This window comes from Dendrobates tinctorius, unplaced genomic scaffold (genome assembly GCF_039654945.1).
Source record: "Dendrobates tinctorius isolate UK_male_01 unplaced genomic scaffold, ASM3965494v1 ptg000023l, whole genome shotgun sequence".
Classification (NCBI taxonomy): domain Eukaryota; kingdom Metazoa; phylum Chordata; class Amphibia; order Anura; family Dendrobatidae; genus Dendrobates; species Dendrobates tinctorius.
In genome coordinates this window covers 15,048,336-15,073,991 of record NW_027361691.1, presented here as the reverse complement: position 1 = coordinate 15,073,991, position 25,656 = coordinate 15,048,336, and the positions used below count along the sequence as shown (strand labels likewise).

General features: G+C 47.1%; 1 protein-coding gene across 7 annotated transcripts in view; it reads right to left on the bottom strand.

The window, feature by feature from the left end:
* The window catches only part of FAT3 (FAT atypical cadherin 3), a 745,842-nt gene that overhangs the window by 377,682 nt on the left and 342,504 nt on the right, over window positions 1–25,656 (bottom strand). For all 7 annotated transcript variants that reach the window (XM_073569283.1, XM_073569286.1, XM_073569280.1 and 4 more), the window contains one exon: window positions 15,398–15,712. In XM_073569283.1, coding sequence (XP_073425384.1) covers window positions 15,398–15,712 — 315 coding nt within the window. The remainder of the gene's footprint in view (window positions 1–15,397; window positions 15,713–25,656) is intronic.

Sequence of the window (25,656 nt, the reverse complement as noted above, 5' to 3'; positions counted from 1 at the left end):
TTAGCTGACTGCGTGTTCATCAGCGCTGCGGCTTTGCCAATTAGCTCTCTCGGGAAGGCGTGGATGAGCCGCACGTGTGGTCATGGGGGCACTGAGGCAGAAATGCCTAAAAAAGACATTAGAAAGAGAAATGTCGCGGTACGGCAGTAACTTTATATCTCCTGCCCAGTACATCTATGTGCACGCTCTTTCCATCACTTTTTATGACTTTATTATACCATTTATTTCCTTCCTCTTTTATCTGCCATCAATATTTTTTAAAGCTTTGGAGAAAAATTGCAAAAAAACATCTCTTGGGTTGTACGTGGGAAACCGTATTCACGGCTTGGAAAAAAAAAAAGGAAGCTCATTATCTGGGTCTTCTGTTCCATGTGTTTATGTAATAAACTAAAAAACATGGCGTTTCTACGAGTCTCTGGTGGCCCACATGGCACGTGGCAGAATTAATGGTTCATCAACGCTAAGGCAATTAGTTACAAGTATTCAGCATAAAACTCGACCATGTAGGATGCCCTCCAGTTCACCCTTCCGCTGTCATCTGGACCCAGGCTTTACGGCTCTGTGCCCGGCACACAATTCCATACATTATTAATCCTTTTGGACTCCGCTGGATGAACGCTACACTCCAGAAAAGAAATATAATGAGCCTCAGATGCCGCGGCCTCTGTCTATGCTCGCAAGGTGGGAAATTGCTCCTGAAAAATGGCACAATGAAAATTTGCATACAACCTTGACCTTGAGGGGTCTCGGTAGTTGGGGAGATTTTTTTTCCAGGAAATGCCTTCTGGGATTAAATTATGTCCCAAAAGTGGCATCTCATCCGGCCAACCAGTTCCACATATCGGAAAAAGGACACAAAACCCCAAAAGGTCTATGTTCGCACCTACATCGGAGCCCCTATTGCATGCTGCCGTTGTCATTGACATTGCAGTTCGGGAAAATTAAGGATGTCTTACATTCTTTCCCATTTTTGCCTGGATATGCCACCAATCCCATCCAAGAACATCAATGGACCTAGCCTTTCCAGTCCGATACATCCCCAAATTAGCAGAGACTTTTTTCCCGAAAAATCAGATCCGAAAATGGACGGCTTTAAAGCCAATGTCGAATGTCGGGGGCACTTGTCATCTATCGCAGAATCAATCCCGATCTCCCTCGTCGTGTCCTTTAATAGGTCAGACACCGAATTACAAGGTAGAGATCTATATGTGGAAATATAGAGATCGATTTCTTCCTTCCGGAGGAGATCTAATTGGAATATTACGTTGAGTAATTTTTAATTCTACGTTACTGCTTGTTGTTTATTTCCAATTCTCTAAGCTTCAGAGCTGAAAGCTCACAGAATTCTTTACTCTTTTCTAGCTTTCTGAATACAAGTCACTGTGAGTCCAGGAAAAAAAAAAGACCCCTCCGCATTACAACAGCTCAGCTTCAAACCTGATCTTTGTGTCCCAGGTCCTTCATGACTTGTCCTCCTTCTCACTACTCCCCGTGTGGTTGTAAGGCAATTAACTGCAGCAGGAGCCTCCCCCCAACCTGCACTTTGGAAACCAATGGATCATTAAGCCCAGCTCTCACAGTTAAGCCATTTCTCAGTTAGTCACCAGTCAAATGTAGACTTTACCAGTAGGAAATGTACTTCTATTTTCTTGCTAGGGTTTCTACAAGTAACAGGATCAAGCAGAAAATGATGCAGACTAACAAAAACGATAACCTTGTTTAACCTCTAACATTCAGATCTAGGATCAACAGGACAATTTTTCGTCTTTCCTGCAGCATCCATGACCTACATGGATCATCAGAGTCAGTGACGTGATAAGTGTTCTCGGACTGACCAGAGACCCCATTTTATTACTTTTAAAGGTCCTGATACCTTGAGAATGTCTAGGAGACCCCTGAAAAAAGGGGAAAACTCTCAGAAAGAGCCCCAAGACTCCCGTAAATCATCTAGACAGTTTCTTGAGGGCTTTCGAGGGGCCGTGAGCTCAAAAAGAGAAAGTCAAACATTTTCGGCAGAATTAATTGGCCCAAATGTCAAATGTTCCAGAAGACAAACTCAAAAATTGGGCCAGTATGATACGGAGGCATATGGAAAGGGTTATCCATTTGTTTAAAGGAGGTTTTTTTCTTAACTGTGCTTTACTCTCCATTCCCAGGTCCAGCGCTGAGTCTCCGCCGCTGATCCTAGTGTCTGTTGTTGTCGACAGCACTGCAGACAATCAGTGAGTTCAGTGGCTCGACCTGATTGGTTAAAGAGATGTCCAAGTGAAGACACTAAAAGACATGTAGAACAGCAGTAGAGACTCAGCGTTGGACCCGGGGAGGGTGAATAAAGTAAAATATATATAAAAAAAAATTTAACTGCTGGACTTTTACAAAAGTGGAAAACTATATTCATATATTTAACACCTTTAAGGGTGTGTCTTCTTACCAAGTTTTTGGAAAAGAAACGCAAAATTTTGGAGGCGTTTTTGTAATTTGGAAACTTTCCACTAAGTTTCTGCTCCAAAAACTCTTTCACAAGAACAGAATCTATATATATAAACGCCTTATCATGTCTGTCTGTAACCGAAATCGCGGGTAGCTGATTGGCGGCTGCGACCAATCAGCTCAGGCGCAGCGCTCAATGGGGCGGCAGGCCTTGATCTGTTAAAAAGAGAATTAAAATGAAAAAAATGTTATACTCACCTTCCGACGGCGTCCGATCTCCTTTCCACGCGCCCGGCCTCGCGGTCCCAGTAATGCCTTGTGCCTTAGACCGGAGATGACGTCACTCTCGCGAGAGTGCAACGTCATCAGCGGTGTTTCGCGCAATGCATTACTGGGATCGCGAAGCCAGGCGCGTGGAAAGGAGATCGGACGCCGTCGGAAGGTGAGAATATAACTATTTATTTTTTAAACAGAAATACCAGGAAAGGGGGGTGAGGGGGACCATGCATACCAGGAAAGGGGGGTGAGGGGGACCATGCATACCAAGAAAGGGGGGTGAGGGGGACCATGCATACCAAGAAAGGGGGGTGAGGGGGACCATGCATACCAGGAAAGGGGGGTGAGGGGGACCATGCATACCAGGAAAGGGGGGTGAGGGGGACCATACATACCAGCAAAGGGGGTGAGGAGGACCATGCATACCAGCAATGGGGGGGGTGAGGGGGACCATGCATACCAGCAATGGGGGGGGGGGTGAGAGGGACCATGCATACCAGCAATGGGATGGGGGGGTGAGGGGGACCATGCATACCAGCAATGGGGGGAGGGGGACCATGTATACCAGCAATGGGGGGGAGGGGGACTATGCATACCAGCAACGGGGGAGAGGGGGACCATGCATACCAGGAAAGGGGGGTGAGGGGGACCGTACATACCAGCAAAGGGGGTGAGGGGGACCATGCATACCAGCAATGGGGGGGAGGGAGGGGGACCATGCATGCCAGGAAAGGGGGGTGAGGGTGACCATACATACCAGGAAAGGGGGGTGAGGGTGACCATGCATACCACCAATGAGGGGGTGAGGGGAGCCATGCATACCAGCAATGGGGGGGAGGGGGACCATACATACCAGCAATGGGGGGGAGGGGGACCATGCATACGAGCAATGGGGGAGAGGGGGACCATGCATACCAGGAAAGGGGGGTGAGGGGGACCATACATACCAGCAAAGGGGGTGAGGGGGACCATGCATACCAGCAATGGGGTGAGGGTGACCATGCATACCAGCAATGGGAGGGAGGGAGGGGGACCATGCATACCACGAAAGGGGGGTGAGGGTGACCATACATACCAGCAAAGGGGGGTGAGGGGGACCATGCATACCAGTAATGGGGGGTGAGGGGGACCATGCATACCAGCAATAGGGGTGAGGGTGACCATGCATACCAGCAATGGGGGGGAGTGAGGGGGACCATGCATACCAGAAAAGGGGGGTGAGGGTGACCATGCATACCAGCAATGGGGGGGAGGGGGACCATGCATGCCAGCAATGGGGGGGAGGGGGACCATGCATACCAGCAATGGGGGGAGGGGGACCATGCATACCAGCAATGGGGGGAGAGGGGGACCATGCATACAAGGAAAGGGGGGTGAGGGTGACCATGCATACCAGTAAGGGGGGGTGAGGGTGACCATGCATACCAGGATAGAGGGGGTGAGGGTGACCATGCATACCAGTAAGGGGGGGTGAGGGTGACCATGCATACCAGGATAAGGGAGTGAGGGTGACCATGCTTACCAGGAAAGGGAGGTGAGGGGACCATGCATACCAGGAAAGGGGGGTGACCGGACCATGCATACCAGGAAAGGGGGGTGAGGAAGACCATGCATACCAGGATTGGGGGGTGAGCGGACCATGCATTCCAGGATTGGAGGGTGAGGGGACCATGCTTACCAGGATTGGGGGGTGAGGGGTACCATGCATATCAGGATTGGGGGGTGAGAGGACCATGCATATCAGGATTGGGGATGAGGGGACCATGCATATCAGGATTGGGCATGAGGGGACCATGCATACCACGAAAGGGGGGTGACGGGACCATGCATACCAGGAAAGGGGGGTGAGGGGACCATGCATACCAGGATTGGAGGGTGAGAGGACCATGCATACCAGGATTGGAGGGTGAGAGGACAATGCATTCCAGGACTGGGGGGTGAGGGGACCATGCATATCAGGATTGGGGGGTGAGAGGACCATGCATATCAGGATTGGGGGGTGAGAGGACCATGCATATCAGGATTGGGGGGTGCATTATTGCATTATTATTAAAACTTCATAAATAAACTACGTACATATTCTACTGTAGAATACCCGATGTGTTAGAATCGTGCCACCATCTAGTATACTGATAATGAGCAATTTCATTTGAAAACTTGCCCCAAAGGCCGTCATGTGAACAGCAGCAGGTGCAGGTCTTAATGTAGAGGGGTGGCGCGTTGTGACTGCTGCGAGCGGCGCTTCATTTTTTTTTTTTTAGTGAGCTTCGCTGCGTCCTCGTCCTATTTTTTTATAGAAAATTGAAAGATTTAATTTAGTTCACGGGGGATACAGATTACGGGGGGACGCAGCGGGGTCTGCTGGTAGAGATGCACAGGACATATACCTAACTAGACACTGCTGTGAGCAAGACCCGTTTGCCTTGTTATTTTCAAGGTTTCTGACGCCACAAGAAAAGAACATACGGACTCCCCACCGTGCGGCCATCACTTAGAGGGGAACGTAAAATGAGAGTGTGCAGGAATTGCTGCCTTAAAGATGTGACCTATTTCCTCCCACTGCTAATGTGGTAATCGCGGTGGACGGATTTATGGCAAACATTGCACTTCCTAGGGGATTAATATTCGCTTTCCCTCTAAGATATCTCAGATCTATTTCCTATATTCCAGGATCATAGAATATCCATGTTGTGACTTCCATTATGAATCATAGAGCTGGATCGGTCACATTATGGATACCACCGATGTCTCCCTAAAGTTAGGTGTAAGAGTATGTGCACACGTTAAAGGGTGACAATCTGACTTGACTTGTCTGACCTCGCTCTATTCACTTGTATTGAACGAGGCACTGCACGTCTAGTCGGTATGTGTACAAATCAGGTGTATGGGTATGTGTGCACGATAAATTGTCACAATAAAACTTGACTGGTTTGACCTTGACCTCACTCAGTTCACTTACATTCAGCGAGGCCACGCTCGTCTAGTCGGCATGTGACTTCATGATGTCTAAAAATCATTCATATGTGCACATGTTAAAGGGTCACAATCTGACTTGACTTGTCTGACCTTGCTCAATGAACTTGTATTCAGCGAGGCCACGCACGTCAAGTCGGCAAGTGACTTCATGTGTCGAAATCATTCATATGTGCACACGTTAAAGGGTTACAATCTGACTTGACTTTTCTGACCTTGCTCAATTCACTTGTATTGAGCGATGCCACGCACATCTAGTCGGCATGTGACTGCATGTGTACAAATCAGGTGTATGGGTATGTGCACACGTTAAAGGGTCACAATCTAACTTGACTTGTCTGACCTCGCTCAATTCACTGGTATTCAGTGAGACCACTCAAGTCTATTCGGCATGTGACTACATGTATACAAATCGCATACTTGCCACTTACTTGCCCCCTGAGGGAGCACTGTGAATAAACTGAAGGGTAACTATGGTAAACTTTATTTTAATTGTAATTATTGTTCAGCCTATATAAAGTTATGAATTAACTTATGTTGCTTCCTTTTGGCTTAAGCACCATGTTGACAGTGCTGGCTTACCTGCATAGCTCGTGCCATCTTTGCAGCTGATTTGACCTGCAGGTAGAACACAGATCCGTACTCCGAGAGTGACGTTCTTTGCTCTCATTTCCCATTCCCCGCCACCATTCTGATCATGGAGGAGGGGAGCAGAGAAGCTCACAAAGGAATACCAGTTTTGCTAAACCTATAGTTCAAGTCAGCTGCTAAGACAGCATGAACTGGGCTGCTAAGACAGCATGAACTGGGCAGACAAAAAATCACTTTCAGCAACGTGTTAAAGAAAGAAGAAAGCAAAATATGGCAACAGAGTACAATTCCAAGACTGAGACTTTTACAAAGGCTGATCAATAATAATTAAAAAAAAAATTAACTACTCTTTAAACACTTTTTACTTGTCTTGTCTACAGATTTGGCCTTCTCTATTGATTACAAATGATTGATAAAAATCCTAGTAAAAAAATATGCTCCGATCAGGTTGTTTACAGTAGAACTGTTTAAAGGGGTAGATCCATCATAATGTTGGTGTCACAGGGTCCTTCTCCGATACCACACAATCAACGGAGCGAGGGAAGGGTGGACAATCCCAAGACCTTTATTACAGGCAAAATTAGAAGGTCCATAAACAATCCACCACACTGAGGATACAATAGTCCAGAACAAGAATGTAGTCCAGTAACAGGATAAAATGTCCAGGGAAATGAGATTCCAAAACTCTAGCACCAGAGGATAAAATGGGTCCTTCTCTCTGAAGTGCAGTCTTTACACGATCCACTCCACACAGGAACTGACTTGACCAGCTCCTGTTCTCCCCACCCCCTTCCTTGTGTCCAGGGGTAGTCAAACAGGTTGGGGCGGTTTCCAGGCCTCCCAGAGGAGAACAAAGGAGCCTTGGGGATTAAAGAACTACAGGGGGTCATCAAGAGACAGATACAGTCAGGCTATAGACATACAAGAAAAACACTATGAAAATAAGTGAAATAGAAATATACACAAAATGATATCCACATAGCCTATCACACCATCACAACCTCTCCCCCCATAATAAGTGAGCACGCTATGAGGTCTACACAGACCTCTGGCCTGCTCACTTTAGTCCACATTGCTCAACCATTTATAGTTCCTTGTACAGTGGCAGGGGTAGGTCGGCCTGGGGAGTCTATGGTTCTTCTTGTCGAGACAGACCATTGGCGTTCTGGTGTTGGCTTCCCCGCTTGTATTGGATGGAGAAGCTGTAGGGTTGTAAGGACAAGCTCCACTGCAGCAATCTTCCATTGTCCCCTGATACGCAGTTCAGCCATGTGAGGGGGTTGTGGTCTGTAACAATTGTAAAGTCTCTGCCATACAAGTATGGCTGCAATTTTTTTAGCGCCCATACGATGGCAAGGCACTCCTTTTCAATAGTGGCATAGGCAACTTCCCGATCCAGTACTTTCGACTGGCAAAAGCAACAGGATGTTCTTCTCTGGCGGCGTTCACTTGGCTAAGTACTGCCCCAATCCCAAAGGTGGATGCATCTGTCTGCACGAGGAACCTGCGCTTATAATCTGGGGCAGCCAAGACAGGAGCAGTGACGAGGGCGGTCTTTAACGCTGAAAAGGCATCCTCGCATACAGTCGTCCACGTCACATTCCTAGGCATGTTCTTGCGGGTCAGGTCAGTTAGGGGCTTGGCCAAGGTGCTGAAGTTAGAAACAAATTTGCGATAGTAACTAGCAGTTCCTAAAAATGCAAGTACCTGCTTTTTAGTCAGGGGTCTACACCAGTTGCTAATGGCTTCCACCTTGGCAGGCTCAGGCCTTAGGGTCCCACCCCCTACTCTATGCCCGAGGTACTGCCCCTCAGCCATCCCTATTTAACACTTATCAGGGCGAATGGTCAGTCCTGCAGTAAGGATACAGTCTAGCACTATGCCCAAGTGTTTAAGATGTTCCTCCCAGGTTGTGCTAAAAATGGCAATGTCGTCTAAGTAAGCACAGGCAAAGTCCTGACATTGTTGTAACAGTCGATCTACCAGTCTCTGGAAAGTAGCGGGGGCAGTTTTCATCCCAAAGGGCATTCCCACGAACTCAAAAAGTCCAAATGGAGTAATGAAGGCCGAGCACTCCCGAGCGTCCTCCGTCAGGGGTATCTGCCAGTACCCCTTGCTCAAGTCTAACGTGGTCACAAATTGGGCACTGGCCAGATGATCCAATAGATCATCAATCCTGGGCATGGGATAAGCATGACTCTTGGTGGCATCATTTAATCGTCTGTAATCAACGCAGAATCGGGTTGTACCATCCTTCTTGGGGACCAGGATGACAGGAGAGGCCCAAGAACTGTGAGATGGCTGAATAACTCCCAGTTGTTTCATCTCCTCCAGTTCGTTCTTTATCATGCCTTGAACAGCCTCTGGAACCCGGTAGGCAACCTGCTGGATGGGGCGTTGTCCAGGGGTTTCCACATGGTGGAAGTAGTCTTCCCCGGTTTTTAGGAGAAAGCAGCAGCCCTCGGACTCAGTACGGCGACAATATCGTCCTTTTGTATATCCGATAAATGGGAGCCCAGGGGCACTTGTTCCAGTGATCCTCCCGCTTGGGCAACCTGGAGGAGATCGGGGATATACTCGTCGGTGGCGGTATCACTAGGGGGGTGGCAGACAGCTAGAACAGGCAGAGATCGGTCGTGGTAGTCTTTCAGCATGTTAATGTGGACGGTTTTCTGTCGTCGACCACTAGAGTCCAGGGCAATAACATAGTTAGTGTCATTAATTTTCTTGACAAGCCTTCCCACACTGCTTGAAGCTTGTTGGCAGGGGAAGCAGTAATCATGAGCACTTGCTGTCCTTCCATAAATTCCCGGGTCCTGGCATTACGGTCATACCAGGTTTTTTGTCTGGACTGGGCCATTTGCTGATGTTCTTTAGCGAAGGTAGCTAGCTGGACGAAACGGTCTCTGAGCTCTAGAACATAGGGAACGATGGGCATTCCGGTATCTGAGATGTCTCCCTCCAAATGTTCTTTCAGAAGAGTGAGAGGCCCACGGACCTTTCGGCTAAACAGTAGTTCGAAGGGAGAGAACCCTGTGGACTCTTTGGCAACCTCCCGATAGGCAAAGAGGAGATGTGGCAGGTACTTTTCCCAGTCTTTTTCAACATCAACAAAAGCTCTCAGCATATTTTTTAGGGTTCCATTAAAGCGTTCACATAGTCCGTTGGTCTGCGGGTGGTATGGGGTGGTGCGAATGGCTCGAACACCACAGGTATGCCATAGGGACTGGACCAGATCTGACATGAACTGAGTGCCTTGATCCGATAATAGTTCACTAGGAAACCCTACCAGGGTAAAGATGGTAACAAGGGCCTCGGCTACCTTTACTGCTGTAATACTGGACAGGGCCACAGCTTCAGGATACCTAGTGGCATAGTCCACCACGGTCAGGATATATTTTTTTCTCGACCGGCTGGGGTGGGCCAGAGGACCTATGATGTTGACAGCTACACGTTGAAATGGTTCCTCAATTATGGGCAGGGATTGCACGGGTACCTTATGTCGAGCTCCTGGATGCCGCATTCGCTGGCACACATCGCAGGTGCGGCAATAATGGGCTACCGACTGCGAGACGCCAGGCCAGTAAAAACTTTGGGTGAGTCTCTTTTCAGTCCTTTTTCTCCCTTGATGCCCAGCCAAGGGGATGTCATGGGCCAGTTGGGGTAGCTGTGCCCTGTACTTCTGAGGGACAATGAGTTGCCTGGTCGTTGCGTCAGGGTTGCCCTGGTCACTGCCCTTTGTTACACGATAATACAGTCCGTTTTCTCAAGTGAAGCATCCCCATTATGTCCCATGTGCCCAGTTTCTGCCTTTCGCCAAGGGCTGCTAAGGTAGTGTCACCCTCTATTTCTGTCCTAAACTCCTCTCTGTCCCAAGACTCTCCCAATGTGGTAGCAGTGAACATATTGCTTACCGACTCTGATGCGGTTCGTGGTGGTTGCTCCCCGGTGAGGTCCAGATGATGTAGTGCTTGAAGGGCCTGTAGTTGGGTGATTGCTCCCACAAATTGGCACTGTAACTACCCAATGTCGTTACCAAAGAGGATATCTGCAGGAAGTCCTCCCATAACTCCAATCCAACACAGTTTTTCTCCACAACCATAATCCAAACGCACAGAAGCTCACTGTATATATTTGCGGGCACCCCCCCGCCAGGACAATGGGAATTCCCGGACCTTTGTAAATTGCCTCGGGTCGAACCACACGGGGGTCAGCGATAGTCAAGAATTCCCCCGTGTCTCTAAATCCTGACACTTTGTATCCACCAATTAAGACATCCTGCAGGTGGCGTTGCCATTGCTCTGAGTAGATAAAGGACAGAGGCCGGAGTCCATACACTCCAGGAGGAGTATCTATGGTGCCGTGGTCGGTGGTTCACTCTGGTGGGGGTGGTGGTAGCTCTTCCTCAGGGGGGTGGAGTGCACAAGATGCACTGGACGAGGTGGGGCTGCGTGTGGGGCTCCCTCCGAATCCTGGAGGGACAGCCAGAATGCAAATGTCCAGGTTGCCCACACCCATAACACCTCCTCTCTGTGATACCCCCAGGTCGTGGTCGGAACTGTTGGGGCCTAGGATTATGAGGCGTGATTGTCATCGGCTTGTGACTAGGTGGAAGGGCAGATATAATTGGAAGGGGACGGGCGCGGGAGCAGGCTGTGGTTCATTGTCCAGAAGCCTCCTCCATTGCGGCCGGATAGTAAGGGCTTCATCGGCCAGGGCTGCAGCTCTATCCACGGTACATGGCGTGCACTCCCGGACCCATTCCCGTACAACTGCAGGGCACTTGGCAAGAAATAGTTCTATAAGGAACGCCTGTATAACCTCTTCCACAGTAAAGGCGTTTTCTGCTTCCAGCCATCTCCGACATGCCTGGGACATCTTATGTGCATACATCCTAAACGATCCCCCCGTGGTACATGGGAGGTCTCGGAACTTGGCCCTATATAAGTCTGGGGTGATAGCATGGTAATCCAGGATAGTCCGCTTTACAATGTTATAATCCCGATTCCGAGGTGTGTCAATGGTTCGGTAAGCTTCCGCCATGCTTCCGTTCAGGAGCCCCACTAACAAACGCATCCAGCTAGAGTGGGGCACCTCCATCACAGCACACAGCTGCTCAAAGTCTTTGAAGAACCCCTCCACATCTCCGGAAGCCTCATCAAATGGCTTAAACTCTGTCCGGGTGGTCCGTACAGGCTCCCGGATCGTTGGGGTTACACTCCACATTGCGTTACTCCCTCTTTCAAACTCCATTGCTTCTTGTCTCCGCTGTGCCCGGCGGGTAGCCTCCTCCTTGTACTCCTGAGAGACGCCGGGGCCCAGAACCGCCATCTCTTCTTCGTACAACACCAACCACTGGCTTTTCTGGAGGGGGATCCCTGTCTCCAGTGCTCGTCCTTCAGACATCTGGGAGGAGGTGGCCGGGCTAGCACCCACCAGTAGATCGATTAAGGCCTCTTTAGTAAGTCCCTGGTAGTTCAGGCCCAGGTCTCTGGCTCTCTCCTGTAAACTGGATACAATTTCTGTACTCACTCTGTGGGTGGTTCTCCATTGGGTTACGCTCTGTTTATCCCAGTTCTGACACCAGTTGTCACAGGCTCCTTCTCCGACACCACACAATCAACAGAGCGAGGGAAGGGTGAACAATCCCAAGACCTTTATTACAGGCAAAATTAGAAGGTCCATAAACAATCCACCACACTGAGGATACAATAGTCCAGAACAAGAATGTAGTCCAGTAACAGGATAAAATGTCCAGGGAGACGAGATTCCAAAACTCTAGCACCAGAGGATAAAATGGGTCCTTCTCTCTAAAGTGCAGTTTTTACATGATCCACTCCACACAGGAACTGACTTGACCAGCTCCTGTTCTCCCCACCCCCTTCCTTGTGTCCAGGGGTAGTCAAACAGGTTGGGGCGGTTTCCAGGCCTCCCAGAGGAGAACAAAGGGGCCTTCGGGATTAAAGAACTACAGGGGGTCATCAAGAGACAGATACAGTCAGGCTACAGACATACAAGAAAAACACTATGAAAATAAGTGAAATAGAAATATACACAAAACGATATTCACATAGCCTTTCACACCATCATAACCGGGATAAGCCATCACTTTACAGTATAATCTGTTAGGGCCAAAGCTCTGGAACCATAGTTAAGCCTGAGAAAGAGGGAGCCATAGCGTTGATACAGCCCTTCTTAGTCATTCTATGTAGAGCCATCGCAGGTGAACTGGAACTCCACCGATCAAAAAGTGATCGCAAACCCTTACGATATACGGTATCACTTTACGAAATATCCCTTTTAAAGTAAAAAACAACCTCTGTTAGCACTTTTACAGCTAGAAAAACAATACTGTGTTATTGTAAGTGATCGCTGTCTGGAAACCAATTTCATTCCTTGGCTCGGAAGATTCAAATTTCTAGATGGACATCTTGGGCAAATGCCTAGTTTCTGTGTTCTTTTTAAATGTTACATTTAACAAAAACTGATCTAAATTTTAAATTACTCCAAGCGTGAGGTCTAATCTAATAACTTCAGAATGAAAGTAGCAAAGATTACACTCAATGGGATCATCAAAGTCAACGCTGTGGCCAAACATCTATGGCTAGATGTAACCTCTATGGACGTGTACCCAACCAACATCCAGAATGATGGTGTGATATGAAATCTGTAGGGTAAATGTTATCTTCATCGACAGCATAAAGTATTGACTCAGCCTAGACACTGGCCCAACTTTTTGGGTCTAAACACAATTTTAGTTAAGAAGTGTTACGTTTGCATCTGAACCATCTCCTATGGTCTCTGCCGCTAGGTGGTGCCATGCATGCAATCCCGACAACGTTGGAGAAAGCAGGTGTGGTCCTATTGTACATTAGTCTGGGTGGGTCTTGTAGCCCAGACAAGGAATTTATGTTTAAGGGAAGAGTCAGATGGCAACTTAACTTGGATGAGGCCTACAACGCAATGCTCGGACTGGCCATCGGCTCTCCTGATTCGAACGTGACAGCATGTATTTCTATACAGCTGTCACACTCGGGTGGGGAGAGCCACTGGCCAGTTCGAGCATTGGGTTGTGACCCTCGTCTGAGTTATATGGCCATCTGTCTCTTCCCTTACTTGTAGGGTACTGATTATCTGTTGTAAGCAGCTCTCTGCTGTGATACTTGGGAGGAACCACTCCCAATTTAAACTCCCAGCAGCTACTTCTAGCCACCAGTTACAATTTTTAACTACCCTGGTCTGTTGTTTTTCTGGTGTTTAGCTCCTGAATGTGAAGAAGCCGGATTATATCCTTATTACCCAGATGACTATTTTTAGCAAACCAAGAAGAATATGCTGCTTTCTATACTTTTGCTAGTGTAAGGCTGTAAGAGTGACTTGTGAGCTATTTCATATAACATGGTGTGCTCTTATCTTTGATGACTAGTGATGTTTGCTGATATGCTAATTATGCTTTGTGCTATAAGGGCCTGTCACACTAAGCGATATCGCTAGCAATATCGCTATAACTTGTGACGTTATAGCGATATTGCTAGCGATATCGCTGTGTCTGATACTTACCTCCGACCGCTCCCCCGCTGCTTATCGCTGATCGCGCGAGAACGTCCTGGACCGCTTCTCGTCGTCAGCTTCCTGCGGCGCTTCCTGTGGAGAGACGAGCGACGAGCGCGGAGCCGGGTGGGAGGACGCAGGATCGCCTAGTGTGACAGGTAAGTAGCGACCCTCGTCCCCAGCGATGTCGCTGGTGAGATCTGCCTGTGTGGCAGCTCACTAGCGACCACTTAGCGATGCACCAGTGATCCTGACCGCGTCATATCGCTGGTCGAGATCGCTGGTACATCGCTAAGTGTGACAGTACCTACAGAGTCAGTTCTTTGACTCCGAAAGCAGACAGGGCAAAACTATGCAATTAGATTAAATAATCAAGTAATGCTATTTGATCTCATCACCACTGTTCCCCTTATCTGGAATGTTGGACTTAAGGACACGTTAGATCTAAAAATAGGTTACATGCGACTGCATAAAAATACTCAGAGACAGAGAGTGAGAGAGACAGCCAGAGATTCTGTCAAGACATATACATCCAAAGGACCAGAGACAGGACAGCAGCCAATTCATCATGGTACCATCACGAGGGACACAGATCTATCATTCTACAGGAAACAAATCTAGGGGTCTCGGCTCCGGTTGGAAGAATTCAGATCTGCTCCATTGACTATCGCTGAACCATGGATACGTTTGGAGAAAGCCAGGATTAGGACCCGCCGGTCGCCTTACTCCATGGAGATGTTCAGAGAAGCCAGGTGGTGATTCTCAGATTAACTGGCCTTGTTTCTTGTATGGACTCAACGAATAGTCATCTTCCTACCCTTGTTGTTACCTTCTCTGCGTGTGCAGCACGGGTGAGATAGCAACCCAGGAAGCTCTGAAGCAACATCTGCCATTATCCCGGTGAGTCAGCGAAAGGGTGAGACTCTGTATTGTGCACCATCTTGGGGTATTTTGTTGGCACTGTTTTACATGTTATCTGCCTGTTTTGTGGTTCAGTAAAGCATTGTCACACTGCTTTACCCTCACCCTTTGTTGTCTGAGTAGCGTAATGCCCACGTTAAAGGGAGAGCGGGCGTTCGGCAGGACGATCCTTGGTCTATGTGGTTCCGGCTAGCGGATCTGGGCGCCCGCCGACCCCCCGTGTCTCCACACTGAAATTGGCTTGTATTTTGATTCACTGTTTCTCAATTTTGTGCCAGACTTTGCCCCCGACTTTGTTAACACCCTGACTATTCTGCCCTTCTCTCAGCCAGCTTGCTCCACCGGCAAGCAGCCACTCCATGAACATAACCTAGGGGGGCCCTTGTAAGTCCATATTTCTGTGTAGGGGTTATAGTGTGAGGGCTTACATTCTCCTTGGACCTACTAAATGGAGTGGCTTGTGTAAAGCCTGTCCATGGAAGCCCTATTAAAAGCTGTCAGGCTACCACAAACAGAGCTACATTACAGAAATACATAGTATAAAAAAACTATAAATAAATATTCAGCAATTCAAAAGCTGGAACACCCATAGACCACCGATAACTACCCACCATGATATATAAATGTAACTTTTTAAAACTTTTTGAAAGCTTACCTGTTTTGGCATTGATGGCGAAGAAGTTCTGTGGGTTTCCGCTTGTGATCTTGTAGGACAACTTGTCACTGGTGTTAGAATCGGGGTCTACAGCCTGGACCTGAAGCACAGACACGTCTTTTGGGGAATTCTCCATAACAGTAGGGTAGTATATGGGCTGTGAGGTCAGAGGAGCGTTATCGTTGACATCTTCCACTTCAATGTAAACTTCAATGGTATAGAAGAGAGGTACAACTCCTCGGTCAGTGGCGTAAATGGTGAGCCAGTACGAGTTGGTGGATTCCTTATCTAAAACATCCGCGGTGTAGATAACTCCTACAAGAGAAGCGCACAGAGGAATCCTACGGTTAGTGTGCTAGAAGTCAAATATCATTTTCAGCTTGCATTGCATCTCACTTATTGCTACACATTTACCCACACCTGTATTATGCCAAAGGAAGGAAAATCAATGCTGGATAACTACAGATATCTGATCCACCTATAGCCTGTAGGTACAAGAGGGAATCTGTCAGCAGGAAATGATCTATTGTCTACATTAAAATGTTATGTTATATATATTTAAAAAATACAAATAATTTTAGTTTCCTATGTCAATATATATATATATATATATATATATATATATATATATATATATAAAATCACTTGTCAGCGATCTCTTTATCAACACAGATAGCAATACAATGAAAGCTAAGACCTCCACATACAGTAGGTAACACAGGATCCACCATTCAGAATAGATAACACAGCTCACCTTCTCCTCCTGTACAATGACTGATAACACCTCTATATACAGTAGATAACACAGGATTCACAATAGGTGATGTCACAGCTCACCTCCTCCTCCTCCTGTACAATGACTGATTACACCTCTATATACAGTAGATTACACAGAATCCACAATTCAAAACATATGTCGTCACAGCTCACCTCCTCCTCCTGTTCGACTGATGACATCTCTATATACTGCTCACCTCCTCCTGTACACTGACTGATGAAAACCCCTTTATAAAGTAGATAACGCAGGATATATCATTCACAATAAATGATATCACAGCTCACCTCCTCCTCCTGTACAGTGACTGATAACAACTTTATATGCATTAGAAAACACAGGGTCTATCATTCACAATTGGTGATGTCACAGCTCACCTCCTCCTGTACAATAACTGATAACACCTCTATATACAATAGATAACACAAGATCCACCATTCACAATAATGTCACAGCTCACCTCCTCCTCCTGTACAGTGACTGCTAACACCTCTATATACAGTAGATAACACAAGATCCACCATTCATAGTAGGTGATGTCACAGCTCACCTCCTCCTCCTATACAATGACTGATAACATCTCTATATAAAGTAGATAACACAGGATCCACCATTCACAATAGATGATGCCACAGCTCACCTCTTCCCCTCCATGCACAATAACCTCTGCACAGGTCACAGAGCATGCCCAGAACACTCTACAACTGAAGTCAATGAACCATCCCTGGTCTGTGCTTTGCTGTGTGCTTTAACCCCTTCCTGACATGCGCCATACATGTACTGTGCATGTCGGGTCTCCGCCTTTGATGTGGGCTCCAGCGCTGAGCCCACATATTTTCCGGCACATGTCAGCTGATTTGAACAGCTAACATGTGCCCCAAACAGCCACAGGTGGAATCGCGATCCACCCACCACTGTTAACCCATTAAATGCCACTGTAAATCTCTAACAGCGGCATTTAATGTGGTCGTGATGGAAGTGCGTCACTAATCCCACCCATCGGCGCCCGAGTCACATGACTGCAGGTTGGCATGACACATATCTGGTATCGCCACGTTCAGAATCGCCCGATCTATCAAGGTATGAAAATAATTTATCCTATCGGTAAACGGAGGAGCAAGAAAAAATTAAAAATGCCAGAATTCCATTTTATTGGTCACCCCAAGATTGCGGTTCGGTCACGATGACCACCCTAATAATGAAACACAGAGAATAGAATTAAGTAACCCAAAAATAAAAAAAAATAAAAAACAAATGATAGAAAAAGAAGAATATGTCTATCTGCTGTTCATTAGACGGATCTGCAGCTTTCTTCCGCCGTGGAATTATAGGCGTAAAATTATGGGGACGTGAAAAATTTGCCACAAATGTGAAAAATTAGGCTGTGATGGGATAACCCTCGATACGTGGTGATTATCTAATGGCTTCACTTTTATTTCCCAGGCGACATTTTCCTCATTTCCAGCTACGTAGATTTAGCCTCCTGCATGGCATTCTGGGACTTGTAGTTCCTCATTAGCAATATAATGACTTTTAGCACATTTCTCCGAATGGTGCTGGAAGAACCGCTATAATAAGTCACTCCACGGCAGAACTGATGTGTTAGACCGGACACGTACAGGGAGCAGCCGCAGGGAACCCCGACAAGCTCATGACCTCCACTTGCTCTACTCTCTAATGGGAATTCGAACCTTCCAGATGCCTCCGTAATCCAGATAGTCTCCATCCCAGATACATCGTAGAGAGCAGAAAGTAACCGCAGAAGTAAGACAGAACTCCGAACGTGTTGGGCTAACATCCCAGGTCTGCGGGAAGGGATTATGGCCGACGCTCTGGTCCGGTAACCTAAGCTTACAGCATTAATGGTGTCAGCTGTCACACGCTATACCTGGCCAATAACATGGAGATGTGCGCCACGGCTGTCCGCACTTCATCACATCCACCGGCAGGATCTGCTCCACAGACTCTCAATGACGGGGACGTTTAACGTGCATTATATGACTGCAGTCGGAGCGCTGCAGGATAAAGGAATCACTTATTCTCGGGTCTCCTTCCAAGATATCAGATGGCCATAGTGGGACCCATTACTTTATATTACACCGCACTCCTTGTCCCGTGCTCACGGAGTCACACTTCATCAAAAGCCATGAAACACTATCGTAATACTACTTAGAAGATGCGCCTGGGGTAACATCTATACAACTATCTAAAGGATAGAGCGTCTTTGTTGCCCACAGCCGGCGGCGTTTCGCTCCGGAGCAAGGAAAGTATTTTTCACCCCCTCGCCCATGTTCCTTGGGACGCTTCTACCAGTCCCCAAGCACATGTGACGTATTCTAAGAAAACAATCATCTAATTATAATTTGATCTTGTTACAGAAATCAGAGGGACATTTTTAAAGCTATGATATTTTTTGCACTTTTTATTGTATTTTTGGTTTTTAAATTTGCTGTATTTTTTTTACCCTATCCCCAGCCCTATCTCTTCCTCTACCCCTGGTTCTGCACTTTTTATTGTATTTTTAATGTTAAAGTAATAATTTTCTTACCCTAGCCCTACATCTAACCCCAACCCTAACCTTTTCTCTAGCCCTATACCTAATCCTTGCTCTTACCCTTTTAAGCTTTAACCCCTTCATGACACCAGCCTATTTTGACCCAAATGACCTGGCCAATTTTTGCAATTCTGACCAGTGTCCCTTTATGAGCTAATAACTCTGGAACGCTTCAACGCATCCTAGCGATTCTGAGACTGTTTTTTCGTGACATATTGGGCTTCATGTTAGTTGTAAATTTAGGTCGATAATTTTTGCGTTTATTTGTGAAAAAAACGGAAATTTGGCGAAAATTTTCAAAATTTTGCAATTTTCACATTTTGAATTTTTATTCCGTTAAACCAGAGAGGTATGTGACACAAAATAGTTACTAAATAACATTTCCCACATGTTTACTTTACATCAGCACAATTTTGGAAGCAAAATTTTTTTTTGCTAGGAAGTTATAAGGGTTAAAAGTTGACCAGCGATTTCTTATTTTTACAACAAAATTTACAAAACCATTTTTTTTAGGGACCACCTCACATTTGAAGTCACTTTGAGGGGTCTATATGGCAGAAAATACCCAAAAGTGATACCATTCTAAAAACTGCACCCCTCAAGGTGCTCATAACCACATTCAAGAAGATTATTAACCCTTCAGGTGCTTCACAGGAACTAAAGCAACGTGGAAGGAAAAAATGGACATTTTAATTTTTCCAACAAAAATTTTCTTTTAGCATCAATTTTTTCATTTTCACGTGGGTAACAGGATAAAATGGATCCTAAAATTTGTTGGGCTATTTCTCCTGAGGACACCGATACCTCATATGTGGCTATACACCACTGTTTGGGTGCACGGCAGGGCTCAGAAGGGAAAGAGCACCATTTGACATTTTGAATGGAAAATATGCTGGAATATTTAGCGGTTGCCATGTCGCGTTTGGAGAGCCCCTGTGTGCCTAAACTGTGAAACCCCCCCACAAGTGACCCCATTTTGGAAACTAGACCCCCCAAGGAACTTATCTAGATGCATAGTGAGCACTTTGAACCCTCGGGTGCTTCACAAATTGATCCGTAATAAAAAGGACTTTTTTTCACAAAAATTTTCTTTTAGCCTCAGTTTTTTCATTTTCACATGGGCAACTGGAGCGCCCTCACTCGCCAGGGCCGTGGGGTACTCGGTACCGGGCCAGTTGATCTTCTCACCTGGAGTTGTCATGGCAGCAGTGACCCGGTCCGTGGCCCTGGGGCTCCATTGCAAAAGGGGTTGTTTCAGTGTGCTTATGGTGGTGAAAGTTTATAAGTGATTCGTGACACCACCTGTGGTGTTCGGCAAATGTTAAGCCGACGCTGCAGACAGATCCTCTGGGACAGATGGTGTAGTGAGGCAATGAGGTTATAGCCCTCCACAGGCAGGGCTGTAGTCCCAGGGCAGTGTAGGTGAAGTGACAATTTGAAGGGGTAGTTTCGGGCGCAGGAGGAATGTAGCGGTGTCGGGCAGGCTGGCGCAGGAATAAGTGGAGGACACCAGGGCATGTAGTTCCAAAGCTTTACTCACAGTCTGTTGTGGTACAGGTGCCCGCATCCGTGCCGTGTCCTCCGGGTCTGGAGCTCAGCCAACTTCCAAGCAAGATGAAGTACTCCTTTCCAACACTCAGCCAACAAATGTGCCTTTTCTGAACGTCTCCCTCTTAGCGCCTTTGAATGAAGTACTCACAGTACTGAGTTACACTGGAGTTCCTCCTGTCAAATGTTCCTATGAACTCTACTTGTACGGCAGACAGCTGTAGCCTGCTTCGGGGACTCCTTCTACCTAGTCCCGACTCACACACGTTGCTGTTGTGCCCCCAAGTCTGGTGTGGGAATAAAGTGGTCACTACTTCTATTCCTCCGGTGTCTGATGCAGGACCATTAGTATCCATACAACCTCGGGGACCGGACCCCGGCCTTGCGCTTAGAACTTGGGAAGGGTTCTCCTCTAACCCTGGTGCTTGGTTCTCTTATTCTCCTCACGTTCCGTATCAATCCTTTCTTTCTTATGGAGAGTCAGGCTTTCTATCAATGTTCCTTTCTTGTGCCAGCGGACCCAGATCACTGAGGTCGGCTGCAGCACTTCCTTCATACATCCCACTCAGAGGATCTCCTTTCACAGACTGACCTCGTCAGACTCCTGTGACTAACTAACTAAATCCTATCCTCTTCCCGCTCTTTTAGTGCAAACTAAACTCCACCCGCCTCCTAGCACGCTTCATGTTCCAAGCAGGGAGCCACCAAAGGGTGCTTTGCTACACTACTGTGTTGTGTGGGATGCAGGTGTTGGAGCGTGGTCAGGTGTCTCCACCTTACAAGGATAGTGGGGCACCACACCTCAGGAGGAGGTGCAGTACCTCTGTGGCGACTGAACCCTCAGGGGCGCCACACAACAGGATAAAACAGATCCTAAAATTTGTGGGGCAATTTCTCCTGAGTACACCGATACCTCATATGTGGTCATAAACCACTGTTTGGGCGCACGGCAGGGCCCAGAAGGGAAGGAGCGCCATTTGACTTTTTGAATGGAAAATTAGCTTCAATCGTTAGAGGACACCATGTCGCGTTTGGAGAGCCCCTGTGCGCCTAAACATTGGAGCTCCCCCACAAGTGACCCCATTTTGGAAACTAGACCCCCCAAGGAACTTATCTAGATGTGTGGTGGGCACTTTGAACCCCCAAGTGCTTCACAGAAGTTTATAACGCAGCGCAGTGAAAATAAAAAATTATTTTTTTCCTCAAAAATTATTTTTAGCCCTCTATTTTTTATTTTCACAAGACTAACAGGACAAATTGGACCACAAAAGTTGTTGTGCAATTTGTCCTGAGTACACTGATACCCCATATGTGGGGGGAACCACTGTTTGGGAGCATGGAAGAGCTCAGAAGGGAAGGAGCGCGATTTTGGAATGCAGACTTTGATGGAATGTTCTGCGGGCATCATGTTGCATTTACAGAGCCCCTGATGTGCCTAAACAGTAGAAACCCCCCACAAATGACCCCATTTTGGAAACTAGACCAACCAAGGAGCTTATCTAGATATGTAGTGAGCACTTTGAACCCCCAAGTGCTTCACAGAAGTTTATAGACGCAGAGCCATGAAAATAAAAAAAAAAAAATTTGTCCTCAAAAATGATTTTTTTGACCCGCTATTTTTTATTTTTACAAGGGTAACAGGATAAATTGGACCCCTTGAGTTGTTGTTCAGTTTGTCCTGAGTACGATGGTACCCCATATGTGGGGGGGAACCGCTGTTTGGGCGCACGGCAGGGCTCAGAAGGGAAATAGCGCCATTTGACCTTTTGAATGGAAAATTAGCTCCAATCGTTCGCGGACACCATGTCGTGTTTGGAGAGACCCTGTGTGCCTAAACATTGGAGCTCCCCCACAAATGACACCATTTTGGAAACTAGACCCCCTAAGGAACTTATCTAGATGCATGGTGAGCACTTTTGAACCCCTAGGTGCTTCACAGAAGTATATAACGCAGAGCCGTGAAAATAAAAATAAAAATTTTCCTCAAAAAATGATTTTCTAGCCCGCTATTTTTTATTTTCACAAAGGTAACAGGAGTAATTGGACCCCAAAAGTTGTTGTCCAGTTTGTCCTGAGTACGCTGATTCCCCATATGTGGGGGGGGGGAACCACTGTTCAGGCACACGTCAGGGCTCGGAAGGGAAGTAGTGACGTTTTGAAATGCCGACTTGATGGCATGGTCTGCGGGCGTCATGTTACGTTTGCAGAGCCTCTGATGTGCCTAAACAGTGGAAACCCCCACAAGTGACCCCATTTTGGAAACTAGACAACCCAAGGAACTTATCTAGATGTGTGGTGAGCACTTTGAACCCCCAAGTGCTTCACAGAAGTTTATAACGCAGAGCTGTGAAAATAAAAAATCATTTTTTTCCCTCAAAAAATGATTTTTTAGTCCGCAATTTTTTATTTTCACAAGGGTAACAGGAGAAATTGGACCCCAAAATTTGTTGTACAGTTTGTTCTGAGTACGCTGATACCCCATATGTGGGGGGGAACCACTGTTCGGGCACATGTCAGGGCTCGGAAGGGAAGTAGTGACGTTTTGAAATGTCGACTTTGATGGAATAGTCTGCGGGCATCATGTACATTTGCAGAGCCCCTGATGTGCCTAAACAGTAGAAACCTCCCACAAGTGACCCCATTTTGGAAACTAGACCACCCAAGGAACTTATCTAGATGTGTGGTGAGCACTTTGAACCCCCCAAGTGCTTCACAGAAGTTTATAACGCAGAGCCATGAAAACAAAAAATCATTTTTTTTCCACAAAAATCATTTTTTTAGCCCCTAATTTTTTTTCCCAAGGGTAACAGGAGAAATTGGACCCCCAAAGTTGTTGTGCAATTTTTCCTGAGTACCCTGATACCCCATATGTGGGGGTAAACCACTGTTTGGGCACACATCGGGGCTTGGAATGGAGGGAGCGCTGTTTGACTTTTTGAATGCAAAATTGGCCGGAATAAATCGTGGCAGGGTCTCCGACGTGTCACTTCACTCACCCGCGCTGCGGTCAGTTCCCCCTGTTGTGAGTTCATTTTCCCCTTCACCATAGAGGTCTGATGAACTCCCTCTTCTGGTGAAGGAAGGTAGTGAGGCTGATTACCAAGCACCTGAGCTGGATGATGATGACTGGGTGACGGGAATTGCTGACTGGATATAAGGCAGCCGACGCCCTTCTGCCTTGCTGGTGATCTCTCTGAGGGATTCTAGGAGACCAGTCTGATTCCTGCTCCTCAAAAGCTAAGTTTTCTGCTCTGCTTTTTGCATTTGTGTTTTGGTTGTTTTTCCTTGTTTTTCTGGATTTCTGCCATTCCCTGCTGGGGTGTGCTGAATTCCTTTTTGCTCTGTCTTCTGAAAATACCTGAGTACTGATATAGTCTTTTTGAAGCCTAGCGTCTTCAGGGCTTTTTTCCCTATCAGCTGTTGGCTCTTGTTTTGATAGGGTTTTGGCGGATAACAGACAGCAGCTTTTCTATCCTGTCCTATGTAGTTAGCTTGGGCCCCATTGTTTGCTCAGCCTATCTTTCTATCTGTGTGAGTGTTTTTCATCTTGCTTCACCGTCATTATATGTTGGGGGCTGCCTATTGCATTGGGGTCTGCTCTGGGGCAGTTTAGATTTCCCTTTCTGTCTTTAGGCTATGTAGTTCTCCGGCTGTGATCGAGGGGTCTAGGGCACCGTAGGAACCCCCCACGGCTACTGCTAGTTGTTGTTGATAGGTTCAGGGGTCTGCAATCCGATAGCTGCCAACTTCTCTGGTTTTCTGGACTTAGCTAGTATTTCTGTTTTTGCCTCCTACGGTGACTCATTCATAACATCCCCCCTTCCTCATGCCCTGCATGCTTCCAGCAGAGCTTCCAGCCATGTCCTTAGGGCACGTGCAGGCTCCCGCCCTCTTAAAGGGCCAGCGCATGCACTTGCTATTTCCTCCACAGCCAATGGCTGAGAGGCATAATGTATATATTTCTTCCTCTCCACTGGGGAGATGCCTGAGCAACCTTCCTATTTGCTGTCTATGTTGTGTAAGGTTGCATACCAGCCCCAGCCGCACTCTGGTGCAAATCCCTGCCTGCTGCACTATGGTGCAAATCCTGACTGTTGCACTCTGATGAAGACCCTGCCTGTTGCAATCTGATGCAAATCCTGCCTGCTGCACTCTGGTGCAAATCCTGCCTGCTGCACTCTGATACAAACTCTGCCTGATGCACTCTGGAGCGAACTGTTATAATTGGGTCACCGAGGAAGAGAGCAAGACCAAGCTAAGCCACAGAAAACCAGAGAGGTTGGTAACTAAGCGGATTGCAGCCCCCTCATCCTATTCACACAACTAGCAGTAGCCGTGGAGCGTACCTACGATGATCCTAGATGCCTCGACACAGCCGGAGAGCTAAATAAGCCTAAAGCTAGAAAGGGGAAATCTAAACTGCCCCAGAGCAGACCCCAAAGGAATAGATAGCCCCCAAACATATATTGTCGGTGAGACAAGATGAAAATACAAACGCAGGTAGGAAAATAGACTGAGCAAACGATGGGGCCCACCCTAACTAGACAGGACAGGAAAGGAAAGACACTGTCTGCAATCACGCAAAAAACCCTGCAAAAAATGTCCAACACGTCTGATAGAAAAATACTGAAGTTGCACAACTTTGCCCACTATATTAGCACTCTGGTATATTCTGAAAGCAGAGCAAAAAGAGGCCAATCTAATAAGGGACAAAAACAAACTGGCACAAGCAGTAACATATGGATGGAAATTCAGCAAAGCCCCAGCTGGAGCTGGCTGACCACACAAAACTGAAATAGACAAAACTGAAATAGACAAAACCAGATCAAATGTGAACAATAGCAAAAGAACACTTAGCTGAGCATGCAGGGACTGAGCTGGAAACTAAGACCTCAGGAGGCAGGAAAAAATCACCAGCAGGGATAGAGGGAGTCCCCTGTCTTAAATCCAGTCAGAAACTCCAGATCTCTAATCGTCCTCCTCATTATCAGGTGGCAAGCCTCTGTTAATCAGAACTCGCGACCCCTCTGTCAATATAACCAGCTCCACTACCTTCACTAGTAACCAGAAGCAGGCCAGAAAGCGAATTCACAACAGCGAACTCTGCCTGCTGCACTCTGGTATGAACTCTGTCTGCTGCACTCTGGTGCCTACTCTCTCTGCTGCACTCTGGTGCTTACTCTGTCTGCTGCACTCTGGTGCAAACTCAGTCTGCTGCACTCTGGTGTGAACTTTGTCTGCTGCACTGTGGTGTGAAGTCTGCTGCACTCTGGTGTGAACTCTGTCTGCTGCACTCTGGTGCAAACTCTGCTGCACTCTGGTGCGAACTCTGTCGCACTCTGGTGTGAACTCTGTCTGCTGCACTCTGGTGCAAACTCTGCT